Below are 18,774 nucleotides of genomic sequence, written 5' to 3' on the forward strand. Positions count from 1 at the left end.
TGTCGTACGATGTTTCTGTCATGAGATATTACAAATGTGGCAGGTTATTACAAATGTGGTCTCAACAAGGGAGAGAGAGCACGCCAGTTGCTTTTCATGACAAGGGTCAATTTAAGAAAGAGCAAGAGTGTTGAATTTTTTCCTGGCCTCTTCACGGATCAGTTCTCAAGGAGCATTCATCGGTTCATCGTCAGCCTGCTATCCACTTATCTTACAGGGTGGTGACATATACCCAGAGGGAGTAAAGGTCGTTACAAAATCCGGGAAATATCTAACCAAGCTATATTTATCTTTATTAATAATTTGTGCAGTATTTTATCGGACATTCTTGTTCTTTGGGGTAAGTGGACAGGCAAGTATTTAAGGATTCCGCTAAGATTTCCTGTTTCCTGCTCACCGGAATATTTTAGCGAACAACAATTTATAAGACGAGGGAGTGTGGTGTCTATCGAGTAGAATATGGTTAACTAATATTTCGGCCAATCGCCAATCCAGCAAACATACCTATGCGAACAAGAAGGTAATTTGTTTTCGTTTAGTGATTCTATTTATTCATGCTAATCACGACAAAATAAATTGATTTTTCCTTGATACTTTTACAGATAACTTTTTGTATAGAAATGTCACAGGCCATCATTTTGTCTTTGCAAAAATACCCAACACGCTTTGTTGCGGCTTTTCTATCCATACAGGCAAAATCGACTTTGAAATTGCTTTCACTGAAACATGGGGCCCAGCGAAGATAGGAATCGTCATAGCAACAGCAATCGTCATTGATGTTACTTAGCAACCTTATTCCTAGCAGCATACAATAGTTCGTTACAGGTTGCTAAGGGGTAATTTTTGAAGGCTGGAGACCCCGCAGCAACTCAACTTTCACCAGACTATCCACGGCGGGTGGGGGATTTCACACGAGAGAAAACTCACAGATTTGCAGCTTTTAGGGACTGTTTGTGATAAGAGAAGGTGAGCGAACTATAGAGCACTCAACAGCCCACGTGTGTGGGCCTAGAATACAGTAGGTCGTCCCATATAACAGCTTTCTTTGAATTCACAACAATCACATACAATTAGGTGATTAGTTTTATATGGTGTGAAAAATAAATTTCATCTAGCTATAAAAAAATGTGTTATAAGGTGAAAATGTTACAAGGTGAGTTGGTTCAATTTGCATTAGGAGAAATTTGTTTAGGTTCCGAGGCCGGTTTACAAGATTCAGGGCCATTGGCAGAGATAAGCTTGCCAAGGAAAACCATTGTCAATGAAAGCATATTCTCATGACCAAGGAAATGGCCGTGAATTGAGTTCCATGCTAAGAGAGATCTCTCGAGAGACGTCTAGAAGCAGTGAAAGAGTTGAAAACTCTTCAGGATTATTATATATATTTTTTTATAATCATGATTAAGACAAAAGTGTCAAGTTTCGCCTCATACTGGCCGCAGCCATGACTTTTATCAAATAATTGGGGGAACTTTGATTTGAGGTCGAAAACATATATGGGCACAACCTTTGAGAGGGCAGCGACGAGAACAAAATACATTATCCAATTCACTACAAAACGGAAAGGCGTCTATTTTTTGGACAAAAAAGAACATTTGTGAAATAAAAATTTCAGGATGGTTCTTTATCTTCGAACCTGCCTATCTGGAAAAATGCTATCATCGTACAAGTCGGAAAAGAAAGATATGTTTTTGTTTCAGGTTGCTTTAGCTGTAAACTTTTCTTCATAAGCTTTTCATGGGAGATTCAGGCATACTCGTTTTCGTTATCATAATCATCAGGTATTATCGGAATAAATAAAATATATAATCGAAAAGAAAAAATATCGTCTAAAAAGTTCCCATAGCTCTTCAACTTAAGATGACATTTTAATATCATTAAATGTCAGAATATCTCCAAACCATTGTTATGCAAACAAAAGATTGTTACAATGAATTTAAATTTATGAAAAAAAGCTAATTGATGAACGAGTTTTGTTGACTTTACAGCGTGGCGTTAAGTTTAGCCGGTAGTTTTATGAGGTATGAATTCCTCTTAAAGTTTGACAAATCCATTTAGGTTCTAAACGAGTGTTAGAAAAAAAAAAGAATAATAACGGAAAAAAGACAAATCTTTGAGCGCCCAAAACCTTATTAAAACCGACTAAGTCATAGAAAACATGGCACAGTTTCCGAAAGCTAAGGGTTGGTTTGCTGTCATTGTAAGACCGTTTTCAAAAAGAAAACATTTACAAAAAGATAACCAAATTACCAGCATATATCTCGGACTTTATCGTGATATTCAATATTAACATGCATTTCAAGATAAAGGTTTGATTTTCGTTGCGTTTCTCTTGGGGATTTCCTCGGCGAAGTTAACGTCTACCATCTCACTTTACGAACGTTTCACACAAAGCATACAAAAAGGATTAAAAAGTCCATAAATACAATAGGCTAACTGAGTATGCACGTGTGCAACTGGGAGACAAAATAACTCTTATACAGAAATCGATCCTTAGCGAAAACTTCAAATTGAAGGAAAAAATAAACCATTTTTCACCTACAAGAATTAAGGAAAAGCCAAGTGACCATTTTATTCGAATCTAACCTACTAAAAGAAGAACCTGCGTAGTGACTACAAGAAAAAAGCGAGCTAACAGCTAGAGATTGGTGTGATTTTGTTTAGGAAATCAAGGGTTTTAGCTGTGGGTGGTATAAAGTTCACCAAATATCGCCCTTATGTTCTAGTTTTGTTGACACGATAGAAGCAATGCTCCAGTTACTCTAAACTGGTGGCCAAATTCTCTTGGAACAGAACGTTACAAGATCCTTTTTTAGCCAATTCATTGTAAAATTGATAGTCTGTGTTACTTGGGTATACTCAAAACACAAAAGCCAGATATATTTATTCTAATGTGTAACAACGCAATGCAAAGGAGTTTGCATGTTTCTGTGGAGGAAAACAGCACCATGACATTCACCCGAGAAACGGGAAGCACTCTGAAAACACGCAGCAACTTGCTAATTACAATAATTGGTTGCCCATGACACTTTGGCTTTAACCATCCCCCTCCCCCCTCCCGCTAGAAAGTCTCATTTTCTCACTATTCTCCCAGTGATCATCCGCTCAACAGGCTTGACCTGGCGCGATCAACTTTGGGATTCAAACTCACACGTTTTTTCAAAGACTCGTGAGGTAATTGTCCATGGTTGCCTCACGAGCTCAAAGAAAGGAAAGAGGTTTCTTTCTTGTATTTAGAAGTTTAATTGTTTATTTCAATGAGCCTTTTTTTCGACACATGCTGGTCCGAATGGATGAGCCACGAATGTCTAGGGTCTGTACGCATGCGCATTGTATCATCCTAAGATGCAACGCAGATAAGAACAGAACTCTAAAAAAATCTAGAAAAAAATAATCATCAAATTTGTTGCTTTCCGATCTTTATCAAATGCTTAAGAGAAACCAAAGCGAGTGCATTTTGTAAAAGCGTGAATTAAAGTTGCTTATGCATTTGCCCCTCGAGTGATCGCACGCCCTAGGGCATAACTGGGTTCTCGAAAACACTCAAGTTTTATTGTCGCGGAGCCGTAAAAGATACTAGGACGACGAAACATAGAAATTGGGGGCCGTGCGAATAGCTGTCAAACTTAGAAGCCCACATGGCTATAAACAAAAGATGTCCAAAAGCTCCCACCATACAATTTAGAGACATTACAGAATCAGTTTGTTTCTGGAAATAACCCAAAACACCAACATTTCAGATTAAAAGGGTATTAATCACCTTGAACATAACCATGGCTATATGTGGCTGCTTTCTGGTATTTGAATCATTCAAAACGGGGCGGTCGTCTTTGAGGGCCCGTGCTAACAATAAGGGCAAACCGTAAAAGGCTTTGTAATAGGGTGGAAACTGTCTATCACAAGAATGAATGACATGTTAGCAAATGAAAGCCCCATCACTAGCTTTTGAGATTCGACTCCAAGGTAACACAACTTCCCGTGAGACCATTTGACTATTTAAAACAGGAATAAAGACTCGTCTTGATTTTCATTTAGCCATTTTAACCAGGACATAACGCTAAGTGTCACACTCCTCGGGACTCGGAGATTTACGGAGGATTCTAAGAAGCGCTGGTTTAAGAAAAGGTGAGATTCTTGCTCTTATCTCCACGGAATTTTTTTGCTAGGATGCACAGAATCTACACTGTGAATTTGTAGGATCATTTCATTGCATGATTTGTTTCTTTGGGCAACGGTGCAAATCCTTACTTGATTCAACAACACTGTTACTTAGAAATATCACAGGACGGAATATTTTTGGGCGATGCCATAGCTTTTTGCCCGGTGAATTGATCTGCGTATACAGTTGAAGATAATCTCCAGTTATGCTCACTATATATTCACTGTGATTGATTTTCTCCTTTTTTTTTCTATGCCTATACCTTCCATTTCTATTTCTCTATCTTTTTTTCTATGAGAGATATCTTCTGCTTTTCTCACACGGGGCAAGATTTGTTTCCATTTCATTTCTCATTTTCAGGTTATTTTTTTATTCTGTTAATCCGTGCTGTTTTACACTGACCCGATGGGTATAGATTGAAATTTAAAGACATTTTACTCGCATGTTTGGCAATCGAACTAAATCGAGGTGACCAAAGACGAATTTATCAAGTCGCTTTATTAAAGCCAATACGATTTTCTCTCCAAAATGGCAAACGCAACAAATAAACTTAAAATTAAAAATTAACTATTTTAGCAACGAAACGTTTTTAGTCTTTTCTTTTGTTGAAACTAGAAAGTGGTTTTGCAGTTTACTAATCAAACAGGTTCATCGTCACTAGAAGTCATATATCAAGAGTACTACTAATTCAGTTTTCAATTGCTAATAAATTAGGTCAATAAATAGAAACATGATCAAACGATCCAACATCCCTTGAAAAAACACAAAACTTCATCCCCCTTTCGAACACTACTTAAAGAAATCAAACTTTACTATTGATTTGTAAACTGAGTAGTTTGACAGTAATTTAGAAAATAAACAGCTTTGCTCTATGCGCGAAACCCATTAGGAAAAAGAACCGTCAGAGTTCAGGCGGCATATGTGTTATTGTCTGGCGATACGTGGCAGTCCATTCACAAGATTGGTGATTCGGTCTAAAACAGCGTGGTTAAACAAACTGTAAATGAGAAAACTGTTATTAACAGGCCATAAAACGGGTTTTCGCACTTCATTAAAAAGTATTGGGTTCTGGAACAATTGCTAGAGGATTTAAATGTTATATTTGCTTTTGCGCAGAATGAGATTAAAATTTGCGAGAAGTTTCTTCAGTCCACGTGTGCAGGCTCCCCCGACTAAAGAGATGGCGATCGCTTGGTAACTTTACGCAGCCATCTTGGGGTACAATGGGTTCGAAACTAAAACAACTGAGATCTAGGGCGAGCCTACTATGCTAATACGGTTGGTGGGATCGCCGCTGATTGGCTAAGGCAGTTATAAAACAAGCCACACTTTATATAAGGTGTCGGGACGTAATACATAAAATCGTGCGTATGAGAGGTTTTACGGTTGGTTCTTATAGATTCTGGTTATGAATTACGAAACAAATCGGGAAAATAAACAAAGCGTATTTAGAAGCTCTTTCCGTACAAACAGTTCCCGTAAAAACGTTTATAATACTTGCAATAAAAGTGCTGAGCTAGAAATGTGTATTTCTATTATTTGTCCCTGTCAGAGATCAAAGAAGAGGTATAAAAAACGCATGCGTAATTAAAAACGTATCTAAATTAAAAGTCGAAGTTCAGTCTGATTGGTCTAATAAACCTAGAGTAGAACAATTGGTTCGTCTTCTATGGTTGAATATCAATTGTTCTTAATTTCCTATCAACGGTTCATTGGCAAAAGAGACAAAAGTATTTAGACCTATAGTTTTTCCTTACAACAATAAAACCTGAACAATTTGAATCTTATTTAGTCCACCCGAATAGACGTCTAGGTTATGGAGGTATTTATAAAGTGATGTAATCGTCTGTTTGAACATACAAAGATGTGCGAAAGACGTGTTATTCGTAGAAACTAGGGTTGTTAATTTTCCTCGTTAAGAAGCCGTTACTTTGTTTTGAGCTGTATCATGTGTACATGTCAAAATCTGACTCGTGCCGGCACGTGGCCAGTGTGTAAGGTAATTGTGCGCTCGTGCCATTCTCAAAGATTGTATACATAGCAAGCATAGAGCAATTATTGGAGTTAACAATGAACAATGGCCGTCGCACACGCGCACGGCACTAAGCCACGCTATGGAGCGAACAATACCCCCCATCCGATTGGTCTGCAAACGTTTTTTGGGCGCTTATTTATCTGTGAATTCTCCGCCACCAACACCGGGTGAAGCGTCAGTTGCTAAGTCTCGTAAAGACTTGCAGTGATTTGACTCTCATGGTAATATTGTTTTCCAGGCTTCCTAAGTTGTCACGCTAAGCCTTAAATCACACATACGAAAAGTCATTCACAAGTGCTTTCTGAACCAGACGGACAGACGACTTATGAATTTAACAAGTCTCATTTCATTCCCTCAGGGTCCTAGGGCGGAAGACGCACATTTCCCGGCAACGACTTCAATGCCGCGATCCAACGGTAAGGTTAATTATTAATTAAGAATTATAGAACAAGACATTCTTGAACGCTGTTTCTTGGTAATTTGAACAGAGGGTTATTCGTAGTATCATGGATACTGTTGATTTGTTGTTACAATGGAAACGCCTAAATATAAGTTAATGAGTGGTTCAGTATTTTTTAAAGTCGAAATACTTGAACCAAAAGTTGTAGAAAAACAATTTAAGATATTTCCTGAAACCGTGCATCTCAAAGTTCTTTTCATCTAAATGCACCCTCGATTGTGAAATAATTCTTTAAAAAAAAGACATTTTCGAGAGAATTAATTAATCTATTTTTTCCGGTACAAAACGGCCTCTCTGTAAAATTCTCGCAAACTAGTTTGGACTTTGAGTATCAGGATAGCTAGGTGACATCAAGCTCTAACAACTCGGCAATTAACATACCCGTATGCTGCCATGGGATCAGGGCGCATATAGACACTCGGCATGTAAGCACCACTTTCTACCCGGGTTTCAATGACTTCTTTAAAACAATTTTCCGGTGACTGCACAGACTTTTTGCAAGAGTCTGAAGTTCCAACTGAAAATCTAAACAATTTCAAACACTTAAATTTTAAAATCAGACTTCTCAAAATCATTAAATTGAGCATTATCTGAATAATTCGCATTCCATCATAATTATTTTACTGTATAATTATTTTGCTTACACCAAAGCTTATTCTAAACGTCTCTTTGCAGTCAATGATAGTGGAATTTTTGAGAGCCAAATTCGCTTTGTTAAGCTTGTTTTATCAGTGTGTTCTAAAGGAAAAGTACAGAAAGCTAATTCATTACCGGGTGTCGATAATGTTTTCATGCATTTGTAAACAGTGCATCATTTACAAGCTTGCTCAAACAAGGCAAAATATCAAAAGACTCTAGCTTTGGATAAAGGTACTTAAACAAAATGAATGTAAATTGAGTTTGCACTTGAATGGCCACGCGCGTGCCGCTAATTGGGAGAAACATATTGATTGACAGGCAATGGAGTGCCAGCCTTTTGTGGGAGAATGCCCCACATGTGTTGAAGGCTGGAGTTCCGTAATGAAATAGTAAAAAGACACTAAAAAGTTCTAAGTGGAGAAATGGTAAATGAGACGTTGTTTGTCTTGTTTATTATTATCATTTTTGGCTGGATATTTTTTTGTTCTTGAGTTGTGATTACGATTTTTCGTTTGCGCGGAAAAGTCCAAATGAGGTTAACGGGTGCTTGGTACTTGAAAAAGCTATTGTGGTGTAAGTGTTTGCCAATGATTTATAGAATAACTATATAGAGCATCAGGATAAGATCGTATTAAAGAATTTTATGTTTCACTGTGCTTCAATGCTAAATCAAATCGGGTATTTAGCATATGCGGATCAAATTAAGTTTGTTTATAAAGCTTAGCTCCGATTCAAACAAATAAAAAGACATGGAATGCGATTTTGAAGTAAAAGCTTGTTAAAAATTGAATTAGATCTTGAAAGAGTCGAGCGCAAAAATTCACTTTGAGTTGAAGAAAGAAGTTTTTGGCAATCCTCTTTTTTCGTGTTGTGTTTTCTTTCACATGCCTAATGTATGTCGATTTGTCTTAAAAAAATCCTTTTGTTTGTTTGAAGCCGGTTGCTTTTATCTAGCAATGATAAACGAAAACGCCAATTCGTGCCCAACAAATCTGAATCAATGGTCATGGGTCACAAAAGAGTGGCGGAACTGATCGGCAAATGAGTCAGTCAATTTTTTCAAAATTTTCAAAATGACTGTCAAATTTTCTGGTGGTTTTACTGTTTTCCGCAAACAATTAACTGCTGTGCTTTTAGCCACATTGCACTTTGAACTAGCACGGCTTTGCGAACTATACCGAGGTCACTGTTTAACAAACACAATTCTTTTTTCACAGGTCAACAAATGTATCCAGGGAATTCTTACATGTCACATAGCAAACTCCAGTCTCCATTGACCATACAGTGGTAAGATTTTGAAGCTAGTTGAAAAGAACTGAAGAATTCATCTCTATTGTCAAGGGTCTTTATGTGATATCTTAACAAAACACCAGAGCGCGTTTTCACAAGAGGGGGTAATGGGGACAAAGGTTTTAAAGTTTGTGATATAACAATTAAGTTTTAGAGTCGAATTGGTTTTTAAAAAAGTTACAAGCTGGATTGCAATAACAAATGCTTTGTTTTTATGGTTTATCGAGCACTATTGTTCAAAGAAATCTCTATTTTTTCGGTATATATATTTTTCTACAATTGACTGAATTCCTTCCATGCATTTACCGGGTATATCTAATAAAAATGCGGATATTATTTCTCATAACGATTTTACGTCAATCAAAGCGAGGATTTAATAAACCAATAAACAACTTTGAATCTAATGGAAAGTAATTTGAATTCATGTGTCATTTTGATTTTTTTATTCCTACTGAGTTATTTAAGCTAAAATAATCTATTCCACTCTAGGCCACGCATTAGTCTTTCTTATCAAAAGTTGTCAAATAAAGTCTTGATTGAGCAAAAATAAATTCCGTTTATAGAAAAGAAAAACAGAAACAGAGTAAAGAGAAACGGATAAACCATTTATACTTCTTATACTTTCAAATTCATATCGGTATTTTAAGGTCGCATATTCTTTTACTTAAAAAGTACGATCCAAATGGCAATGTTTTAATGGCACTTTTCCCATTTTCACTCGTCGGTATTTTGCTTATTCCCAGTTATAATCCCTAATTTTGGGCGTAAATGTGAGAAATAAAAAAGTGCATTTATATTGTGTTATTTATGCTAAGATCAAACCAACGACATTTTCTAGTTCTATTCCCTAATGTTGTGCTTAAAGGTGAGAAATAAAAAGTGCATTTATATTGTGTTATGTAAAGATCAAGGCAACGTTTTTCCGCACAGTCGAAGCACTTCCCTGGTCAAAGCAACACTCCACCACTTGGATAGTCAATATTTGTTAAAGTTCTTTTGCGCAACTAAAAATTTCGTGAATGTGTAACTTGAATATAAGCTACGTCTCTATTCCAGGTTGAATGAGAACTACGAAGTGGCCGATGGAGTTAGTTTGCCTCGAAGCGCGCTTTACTCGCATTATTTGGACTTTTGCGAGAAAAACAGCCTTTCTCCCGTCAATGCCGCTAGCTTTGGAAAGGTTAGTTCCAGTGATTTCTAGAACCTTTGGTTACAAAAAAATCTGTTTTATAAATCACGCAAACAATAGAGTTTCTCATCAATTGACAAGCTGAGAGGATGTAGTTGTAAATAAGCCAAACGACTGCTTACTAAAACGTTGTTTATTTTATTAGATCATAAGGCACACTTTTCCAAACCTGAAGACAAGAAGACTAGGAACAAGAGGGCAATCCAAGTAAGTAATATTAAAAATATGTTTAACAGAAAAATTATATACACGATTACCATCCTTAAGAAGAATACACGCATGTTTAGAATATCGGCCTTTGTTCTCTTAAAAAAGGCGGGAAACTTTTTTTTGCAAAATGCGGGAGAGCTTGTAAGTAGTATGCGGTCTAAGGAGCGTCTTCACAGTTTATTCTAAGTTTATTGATCTTTGTGCTTGTATTTTTATTTTAACGACAAATCCTGATTCAAAGTATGATATGGAGTTTCTGAGAAACCTATCGTGACGGAATATTGCGTGTTGTATGGTTATTTAACTGTCAGGCAAGTTTGCGAGTGAGTGCAGCAACCTTTTCACTCTTATCCACATGTGAATGCTCTGTTCAAGCTCACGGAAATGGGAGACATTCAAAGGGGCTTTTGAATAAATTGGCATATAAATCCTTGAGTATCATTTTTTAAGGACTTAATTACAAATAAAGCCAAAGAGACTAAAATGTTAGTTTTGAAATTGTAATTCATAGTTTTGGAATATGGAGTTTCGTTTTCGGTTCAAAAAATGCAAACAATTGTACAAAAGAACTCAAAGGATTGTTTACTCACTCCCAGGACACTCCTTCAAGTTAAAAAAAAAAACTTAAAATACAAAGACTTTTATAAAGTTATCATGGCCAAAAAATAAGATAGGGATTGGCACTTTTTTGCGAAAAACTGGTTGTCAAGCAACATGTTTCTAGTGTTTTTCGAATATTTCAAGGGCGTCGTTATGGAACAATAAATCAAAACTCGAGAAAAAAACATCTCATCTATTTTAAAGTCTCGATTAATTTTTAGCAAAGAACACATGTTAGACAATGCAGCTATATGTGCCCTATGTCTCACGATAACTACACTACTCAAAGGCAGAGGACCACCACGAATCAAAAATCTATTCGAATATTGCTTACTATCATTTGATTAAAGTTTATAAGACAGAAACATGGCGTAAGCTCTTTGTAGTTTAGCTTGATAAAAAACACGGGAAATCAGTATGATATGAATCTTTCCTAAAAACAATAAAGCTGCTTTAGAAGTTAGTGCATTCAGCTTTGACAGTTACTTGCTATCTACCTTGCACGACTGCAACTCTAAGGGAGCAAACAGAGAGGTTTCCTATTTTCACCAATGTGTCAACCGAGTTAATCCCACTTGACTTTGGTTTGCAAGGGCACTTTGAACCAATGCAAACACGAAATGGAAAAAAGTCTGCTTGGCGCTTCTTTCATTGATTATATTGCCTTAGGCATATCATCAGGTGACTTTAGAAATGTGGACGCAACCTTTCAAGTGCACACGTTAACAATTTCTGCTTGTAAAGTAAAATCATCATGAACTTCGGAACATATGTGTAAATAGATGTCAAGAAAAAGATATGGAATTGCGGTCTGAATCTTGAATCTAAAAAGATTGGAAACATGTGTTTACTGCTTTTTATCGTTAAGTCCGTTAAACCGTGCACTGCTCCACTGCTGCAATTGTTCAGAAGATTAATTGGTGACGCCAATTTTTAAGTGCACGCCACAACGGTAAACTTTATGATTGGAAAACAAACATGAAGTTTGAGATAAAAAAGAAAAAAAACAGATATTTAGTCACTCTGCTATAATTTGGCTATTTAAAAAGAAATGTTAAAAAATATAAGCAATCTTCAAAATGTGTTCAACTTATTGATGTTTGCGTTTACATTGCTACGGCAGGTACCATTACTATGGGATCACAATCAAGACTACCTCTCCTTACCACGACACAGTTTGCAATGCAGCAAGACAAAGCTCTTCCGGGTAAGCAGACTCACAAAAAGTTAACCGTAGAGATAATACGCCCAACTTCTCACCCTGGGGTATGTCTAGCCCATGTACAATTGAATGGGGGCAATAACAATTTAGTGAGACAAGGGGGGTGTCTAGTTTTTTTTTACAAGAACCCCCAACTTCTATATTATGACAGAGTATCTTGTCTTAAACATTAGGACAAATGATTTAGGTTGAATGGGGAATGTCACGCAATAAACAAACCCCTACGTTATGACAAAGCATCTCGTCTTATACGAGGATGTCATGCAATGCACTTACAGGTTCAGTCAAACCTACAGTAAGGTGGAAGTAGATGACAGGACCACAAGCCATTCAGTGACCAAAAGTGCCCAAGGCTCCAGCTCCAGTCTTATAGTGGCCCCAGGAGGTACATTATTGCCAAGCTTCCCAAGTGTCAATCATCTCAATCTACCAGCAGAGGTCTCGCGAGATAAGGTAGACACTCACTCTGAAGCATGCTGCCTTCCTTTGCTCCTAGGGTGAAAAGCAATAATCATCTTAAGTAGAAATGGTAATCTCCTTTCAAGAATTAGACTAGAAACATGAGAACATAACATAAGCAATGTGTTATATTTGCACGATTGCCACATGACTGAGGAACAATTTTAGGGACGATGTTTTTCTTATCGAGCCAACACACAGAACTCACTATTCTTCAAATTTATTAACTTCCAGGTGAAGACATTCCTGATCATGTACAGGGCACATTGTCAAAGAATCTTGGACACAATTTTGCGGGCAAATTTCGGCGAAGTAAGTATATCGGTAAACATACAAGTTACCGGACAATCTTTCTGCTTGTAATTCGTTTTCTCGCGGTGGTAACGAAAAAGTCCTGCGGATAACATAAAACTTCATGCGCACATAAGATGTGAACCTGACGACATGGCCACTTTAAATATCTCTTATAATGAATATTCCTTTCCTCGAAGGTTCAAAACTTCCTGGTTCACTTTTGGCAAGGCATGCCTTCCCACATGCTGGAGGTTCTTGGCTGCAGTGACGTGGTGGATCTCATAGGGGTGTGTGACGGGATCTTGTATAAGGTAACTTAACTGTGAATGGCATGTATTATATTGTATTTTCGAATTAAAATAATAACGATAGAGCTTTCGATTGTCATTATTTGAATGCGATATAACGGACAATATCAATGTCTAAATGCATCTTATAAGAAATGAAAGTAAAATGGCCGTAAAAGATAAAGAATCAGCGTGGAAATTATTGAATACAGGCGGTAAATTGGAATAAGGTGGATATAATTAGAATCATATGACAAGGCTTAATCAGACAACACATCTTTACTCATTGAACTGCCTTTGAGCAGTGGATAGTAAAATAATATTACTAAAAATAAATATCTAACGCGTTTTAGGCGATCAGTGGAGTCCTCATCCCTGGAACTCTTCAACCATTACCCGCAAGGTAAGCGACTTACTGAAATCGTTATGATAAAACCAGAGGGAAACACAGGAAACAAAGCAGCACGTGATTGAAAGGGTTATGTTGAGCGTTCCTCATAGTTCTTATTTCATCGGCAATTTTCAAGCCAAGAGCGAATTTTACTCTCTTGACAAGCATTCAAAAAGTTTTAACCCTGACTTGATTTATTCCCTTGTTATAGTAACTCAAACCAAATATGTTCACGTAATTTTCTTTTACACTTCCTACGACGTTTATTTTTCAAAAGATCTTCGTTCTGCCTATATAAATAATACATTCGCTTAAAAATGGAAGTGGAGTCTATATGACGGTCCTCATAGATATTTAAGGTACCCTATAGTTCCCTTAAAACCCTTGGCGTAGTTGATAAACCAGACTAACCTATTTGTATTACAGCTTGACCCAGGCTATCCGCCACTTCGCCAAACAGCTTGGACGATGGCTTGAGGAATCCCTTGCACATTTGCCAGCCCCTCTACAGCAAAGAAAGCTATCTGGTTAGTAGAAAAATACCAGCAATTTAAACAACAGCAACAACGACTTAAACATCATCTCTACATAGCATATAATGTTCTTAGGCTGAGTGGCTATGCGAATTGCTTGGACATCATGTGTATTCTTACGGGTTTCTTGTCTATTAACAGTTGCAAAAAGCTTCGCTCATTCGCTACGCCGACAGACCTCGCTGACGCACTTAGCACAGGTGAGGCCTCTTATACACTTTCTTAAAATGTAGATATGGCTGGGACCAGTCAATCACGAAAAAATCTCTTCTTACAAACTCGTTTCCCAAAGATTCTCGCGAACTCAAGGCATATCTATTGCCTAATGTATAATGAGAGGCTAGCAAAACATAAATTTACGACACTTCGACTTGGATAACTTATGGTAGTAAATATGCTTTTGATTTCTACGCTTATGCTTACGTCTAACTTACGGGTACCCTGTGTTCTTGTCCCAGGCCGCACGCACCGTACTGCACAGCGCAGAGCCTGTGACTCAGATGCTTCAAGACTGGAAACAGATAGATTTTGAGGGCATCGCGCGCCAAGCCATGTGGACATTTAGCCAGAATGTCGAGAAGGATTATGCCAAAATCAAAGAAAGTAAGAATACTTGCACTCCGATGCCTCTGAATCTGACCAATTCGTAAATTCTAGCCCAATGTCAATGGAAAACATAGTGGGAGGTGATGGAGAATCTACATTCCGATCAGTAATGAAACAGACTGGTATTAATCTATAAACGTCTTAATGGTTGTATAACGTGTTGTTGCTTCTGTTGCAGTTCACACAGAGTTCACCCAGCTGCTAGACCAACAAGCTACCATCGACCAGTACGCCGAGTGGGCCTCGTCTCTAGTTGACCGCTGTGTTACCAAGGTAACCAAGAATATATTAAAATAATCCTCATCGTACATTATAAATATCAGTTTTAAAAATCTCACTATTACTATCATAACCACAATTATAAACCTCTTTACAATATCATCACAATCATGATCACCTCATTATTATTTTCGTCTTCATCATTACAATCATTATAGTCATAATCACAATCACCATCACCACTACTACTTCTATCACAAACATCATCTTAACTACCTCAATTATTACTATGATCGTTACCATCACCATCATCACCATCGTCATCATCATCATCACCATCACAATAACCATCACCACCTTTACCATCATCATCATCGTCATCGTCATCGTCACCGTCATCGTCATCGTCATCATCATCATCATCATCACATCTTCACATTTATCACCATAACCATGTATTCTATGTGTTCTATAATTTTTATTTCGGCCGTCGACGTAACCATCATCACCATCATCATCTAAATGCTAATCATCTTTCTAAATGTTGTTTTTTCTTGTCAACAGAGGGTCGAGAAGGAGGGAAGTTCTTACCAGAAGTGCGCGCAGGATTTTCTTCTCAAGTGGTCATTCTTTAGCATCAGGATCGTGAGAGAGCTCACACTTCACAGCGCCCATAGCTTTGGTGAGAACCTAGAGTCAATTAAAAAAAAATTAATAAGAAAGATGCTTTATAATAAAATATTAAGATTTGAGGCACCCTTCTCAATATCAAAACACTTTTTACCAAAAACTTACCAGAATTTTCCTATTTTTGCAGGATCCTTCCATCTGTTGCACATGCTTCTTGAAGATTACATCCTCTTTATTGTAGAGAACCAGAGTAGTCAAGACGACGTTGCAGATGTGCCGTTCAAATCCTCACTACCTGACGGTAAGCGCTCCTTACCACATACACACACTAGGTATGATAGAAATCTCAAAGCAACCAAGCATAAATTTACATCGACATCAACCATTCACATAGAGATTTTATCTAACGCAAGATTTTATCTAACACAAAGTTCTCATTCTTGGTAGAGAACGCAAGACACATACTACCCTATATAAATTGGACATTCTGAGAATCTCAAAGCAACCAAACATACAGTTACACTCACATCGACTCTCTATAGAAAGACCGCAGAGGTTTAAGCTTGCACAAGCTTTCATGTTTTGGAGAGTCCAGGTTCATAATAACCAAAGACCAGGTTGAGAATTTTAAAGAAACCATACAAATTTATAACCATATACCAACCTCTAAATAAAAAGCAAAAAAGGTTTAAACAGGTTGCCATAGCTTTTTAGGTGCTCACATCTTTTTTTTTTTTAAAAATGTCCGTCAAATTCGCTACAAATCAAAGGTAAAAAATACTTAATGTAATGATTGTTTTTTCTAGTCCCCTTATTTGATGCTGATGAACCGATGGAAATAGAGAGGTCACGTGATCACACCAGGTCAAAGCCCAGACGCAACTCCTCCAGTTCCTCATCCGGGGTATTGCTAAGCCCACGTGATGTCATCCAGCGTAGCTCGGTCCATGTCCCTCCACTGCGCTCGCCATATCGTGAGGTATCTCCCCACTCCTTGACGTCACCGACAAACAGCGCAAACAAGATGACACCCTCGGAGCAAAGCCACTTCATCTACCCTCCCACCCCTCCAGAGGTCAGCCCGAGGTATCCATACGCCTCGGCCCAGCCCGCCATCAATCAGACACCAAACAGCTACCCCACGCATCATTCAACAACAGAAAGCACAGTCATTCAGAGCAGCTATGACATTCCTAGAGGGTACTCGGGTATTGACCGATTCCCTACCCCTGAGACCAGCACCTTCCTGCCACCACGCTCGAAAAGCACCATGGGTACCGGATACACCAATGCGTCCAGCGGTCTTCCCTATGACTACAGGAGCTTCTCGCCTATGGTAGTCGACCATATGAAGCACTATTCCCAGTATGCTTTGCCGGAGAGAAATTACCCATCAAGCTATATGTTCGGCCCTAGCGTGGTCACCACCCCAAACAACATGTACCCGCTACAATCGGTCAGCGGTAATAATAATGAGCGCTACTACCCGGACGTGCTAGAGGAATTTGTCGATATGCAGGCCGCAATGCACCATGGACTACCCAGCAGGTCGGTTCGCGGGGGGGAGTATAACTACACTCCAGCGATCCTGACAAACTAAATGAATTATTTATGCTAGGTGTGATGCCACTGCAGTAATAAGTTGTCTAACAACGTTAAAAAGTTGCCATATTTAATCCCTTAAAAGGATTTTGTGAATAATTTTTGAACTATTTAAGATAGAGTGGGTAATTTTAGGTGTTAAATCTCCAAAATCCAGAGAATTGTTATTATTTTAAAGTAGTTTAATACGTCCCTATGCCAGGCGAACAGGTTTAAAAAAAACACGCAAAGAAACTAAACAATTTCTCGATTTTAAAAGGAAAAAAAGAATTGTTTCTGTTGCCTTAAACGTGCCTTAAAAATAAAAACGTACTCTTATACACGTTTATAACAACATTTATAACGAGAAACTTTAACCTTTTATATTTTCTATTTCATTTCACATTTTGTTCCCTATCATACTGGGAATAAAGATGAAAAAATTAACATTTGATCTGCGATTTTAAAGGTTATTTGCACTGAGAGAGGCTTCAAATTCACTTATAACATTACACACTAGTTCTGAATGAGATTTGTTTAGTTTTGGTGTTTTCAAGTGAGAGGGGAGGGGGACAGGACGCTCAAAGTATTTTGTTAATCAAGTGTGTATACTCGCAGCCGGCTTAGTTTTAAAACTAATAGCAAAATTTGATCTGAAGTCTGAAGTTTATCTCATTTTCCAAAGTTGAGGTTCATGAAAATTCCTTTGGGGGGGGGGGGGGGGGGGGGTCGGAATCAGACAAGGAGTGTACAGGGTAACTCCTGCTGTAAAGGGTAACAAGTTTCTAAACACCTAGACTAAAAAATATGTATTTGTAAATAGATATTTATGATATAAGATTTATAGGGCCTTAAAACACGAGAATTGTTTGTCTTCGTGCGATGTTAAGGCAGGAAAATGGGAGAGAGGGGAGGGGAGTTTCTGTCAGTCTTCGTTTGAACATCCTTGCAATAAAAGTGAAAAAGCGTAAATCTTCATAGGCTGACTTTGGGAGCTGTAGTGATATTTTTGTTTGAATCAAGTTCAAAACTTTGCATTCAAATTGGTTATTTCAAGATTTCTTTATACAATTTGTATTCCATTATTGAAAGTCCGCCCCTCCCTCTCAATGCCTATGCATCGACCAGAAATATTATAAACGGTTATTTTTGCACGAAGGCCGTGTAAATATCAATAGAGTAGTATCGCGACTATTTATAAAGGAAAAAGCAGACGTCATATGTTGTGATAAATCTATATTTATGCTACGATAATTAAATTGCAGATCTACAAAATGATTTGGTCCTTATAGTAATATTGTCCTAATATAAACATATTGTTACTTTAGATAGAGTCAATCCCTAGTGATATGCCAAACTAACCACCCCTCCAATCACATTTATCCACGCGCAAATTAATCAATATTCACTAGGTTATTTCCCTATTCGCCATTCTAAAGTTGCGCGGGGGATTGGGTCGATTTGTTTAAGCGAACAGCATGCTGGGAAGATTTTAGTGAGCGCAATACAACATGGCGTCGTAATGTTGACGTGATACTATATGAATGCAAGAAAAAGGTTGTTTTTGGCAGTTATGCTCATGGAATATATGTGTTAGTTAGATCACAAAATCAAGATTGGCAGCCTTGGACGCTATGTTGAATTGCGTCCCGTGAAATCGGAAATGGATATGTCTGGGTTTAATTTTGAACATTAAAATCTTTCGTTTTTTTAGTTAATCGCACTTTTTAATACTTAAGCAATTATTATAGCTTGTTTTAATAATACTGTAAAATGGATTGAACCTTAATGTTAAGAAAAATTATTTACTATTTATTTTCATTTTTGCTGTAGCAGATCTTGTCACAAGGGAACAAGGACTGTGTTAAGCAGCGAAGAAAGAAGAGAAGGAAGATTTTAATCGCGAATGCATAAATAGCGCAAAGGAGACGTATCCGGAGAATAAAAGAGCGCAGATGGAAGAAATAAAA

At 37.6% G+C, this 18,774-nt stretch overlaps 1 protein-coding gene across 6 annotated transcripts; it reads left to right on the forward strand.

Moving 5' to 3' along the window:
• Positions 1–18,769, forward strand: LOC5506797 (transcription factor RFX4). 6 transcript variants are annotated; one of them, XM_048732583.1, is made up of 18 exons: positions 1–247; positions 6,553–6,610; positions 8,511–8,580; positions 9,640–9,763; positions 9,918–9,979; positions 11,706–11,789; positions 12,083–12,257; positions 12,498–12,575; positions 12,755–12,868; positions 13,198–13,247; positions 13,662–13,762; positions 13,910–13,968; positions 14,227–14,371; positions 14,553–14,647; positions 15,158–15,275; positions 15,411–15,524; positions 16,030–16,771; positions 18,638–18,769. In XM_048732583.1, exons 2-18 carry the CDS (start codon positions 6,595–6,597, stop codon positions 18,702–18,704), a joined length of 2,214 nt encoding a protein of 737 aa, XP_048588540.1. In that variant the 5' UTR covers positions 1–247; positions 6,553–6,594; the 3' UTR covers positions 18,705–18,769. The 6 variants fall into 6 exon arrangements, with proteins under 6 accessions (XP_048588540.1, XP_032231123.1, XP_032231122.1 ...); XM_032375232.2 differs by lacking the exon at positions 1–247 and adding an exon at positions 291–966; XM_032375231.2 differs by lacking the exon at positions 1–247 and adding an exon at positions 993–4,125.
• The last annotated feature ends 5 nt before the right edge of the window (positions 18,770–18,774 follow it).

The sequence above is a fragment of the Nematostella vectensis genome, chromosome 9 (genome assembly GCF_932526225.1).
Source record: "Nematostella vectensis chromosome 9, jaNemVect1.1, whole genome shotgun sequence".
In the NCBI taxonomy this organism is placed as follows: Eukaryota; Metazoa; Cnidaria; class Anthozoa; order Actiniaria; family Edwardsiidae; genus Nematostella; species Nematostella vectensis.

Coding starts and splice junctions, on each gene's coding strand:
- LOC5506797 (XM_032375228.2), top strand. Junction 11,790..12,082: donor GCAAGACAAAGCTCTTCCGG/GTAAGCAGACTC, acceptor ATGCACTTACAG/GTTCAGTCAAACCTACAGTA. Junction 13,763..13,909: donor ACAGCAAAGAAAGCTATCTG/GTTAGTAGAAAA, acceptor GTCTATTAACAG/TTGCAAAAAGCTTCGCTCAT.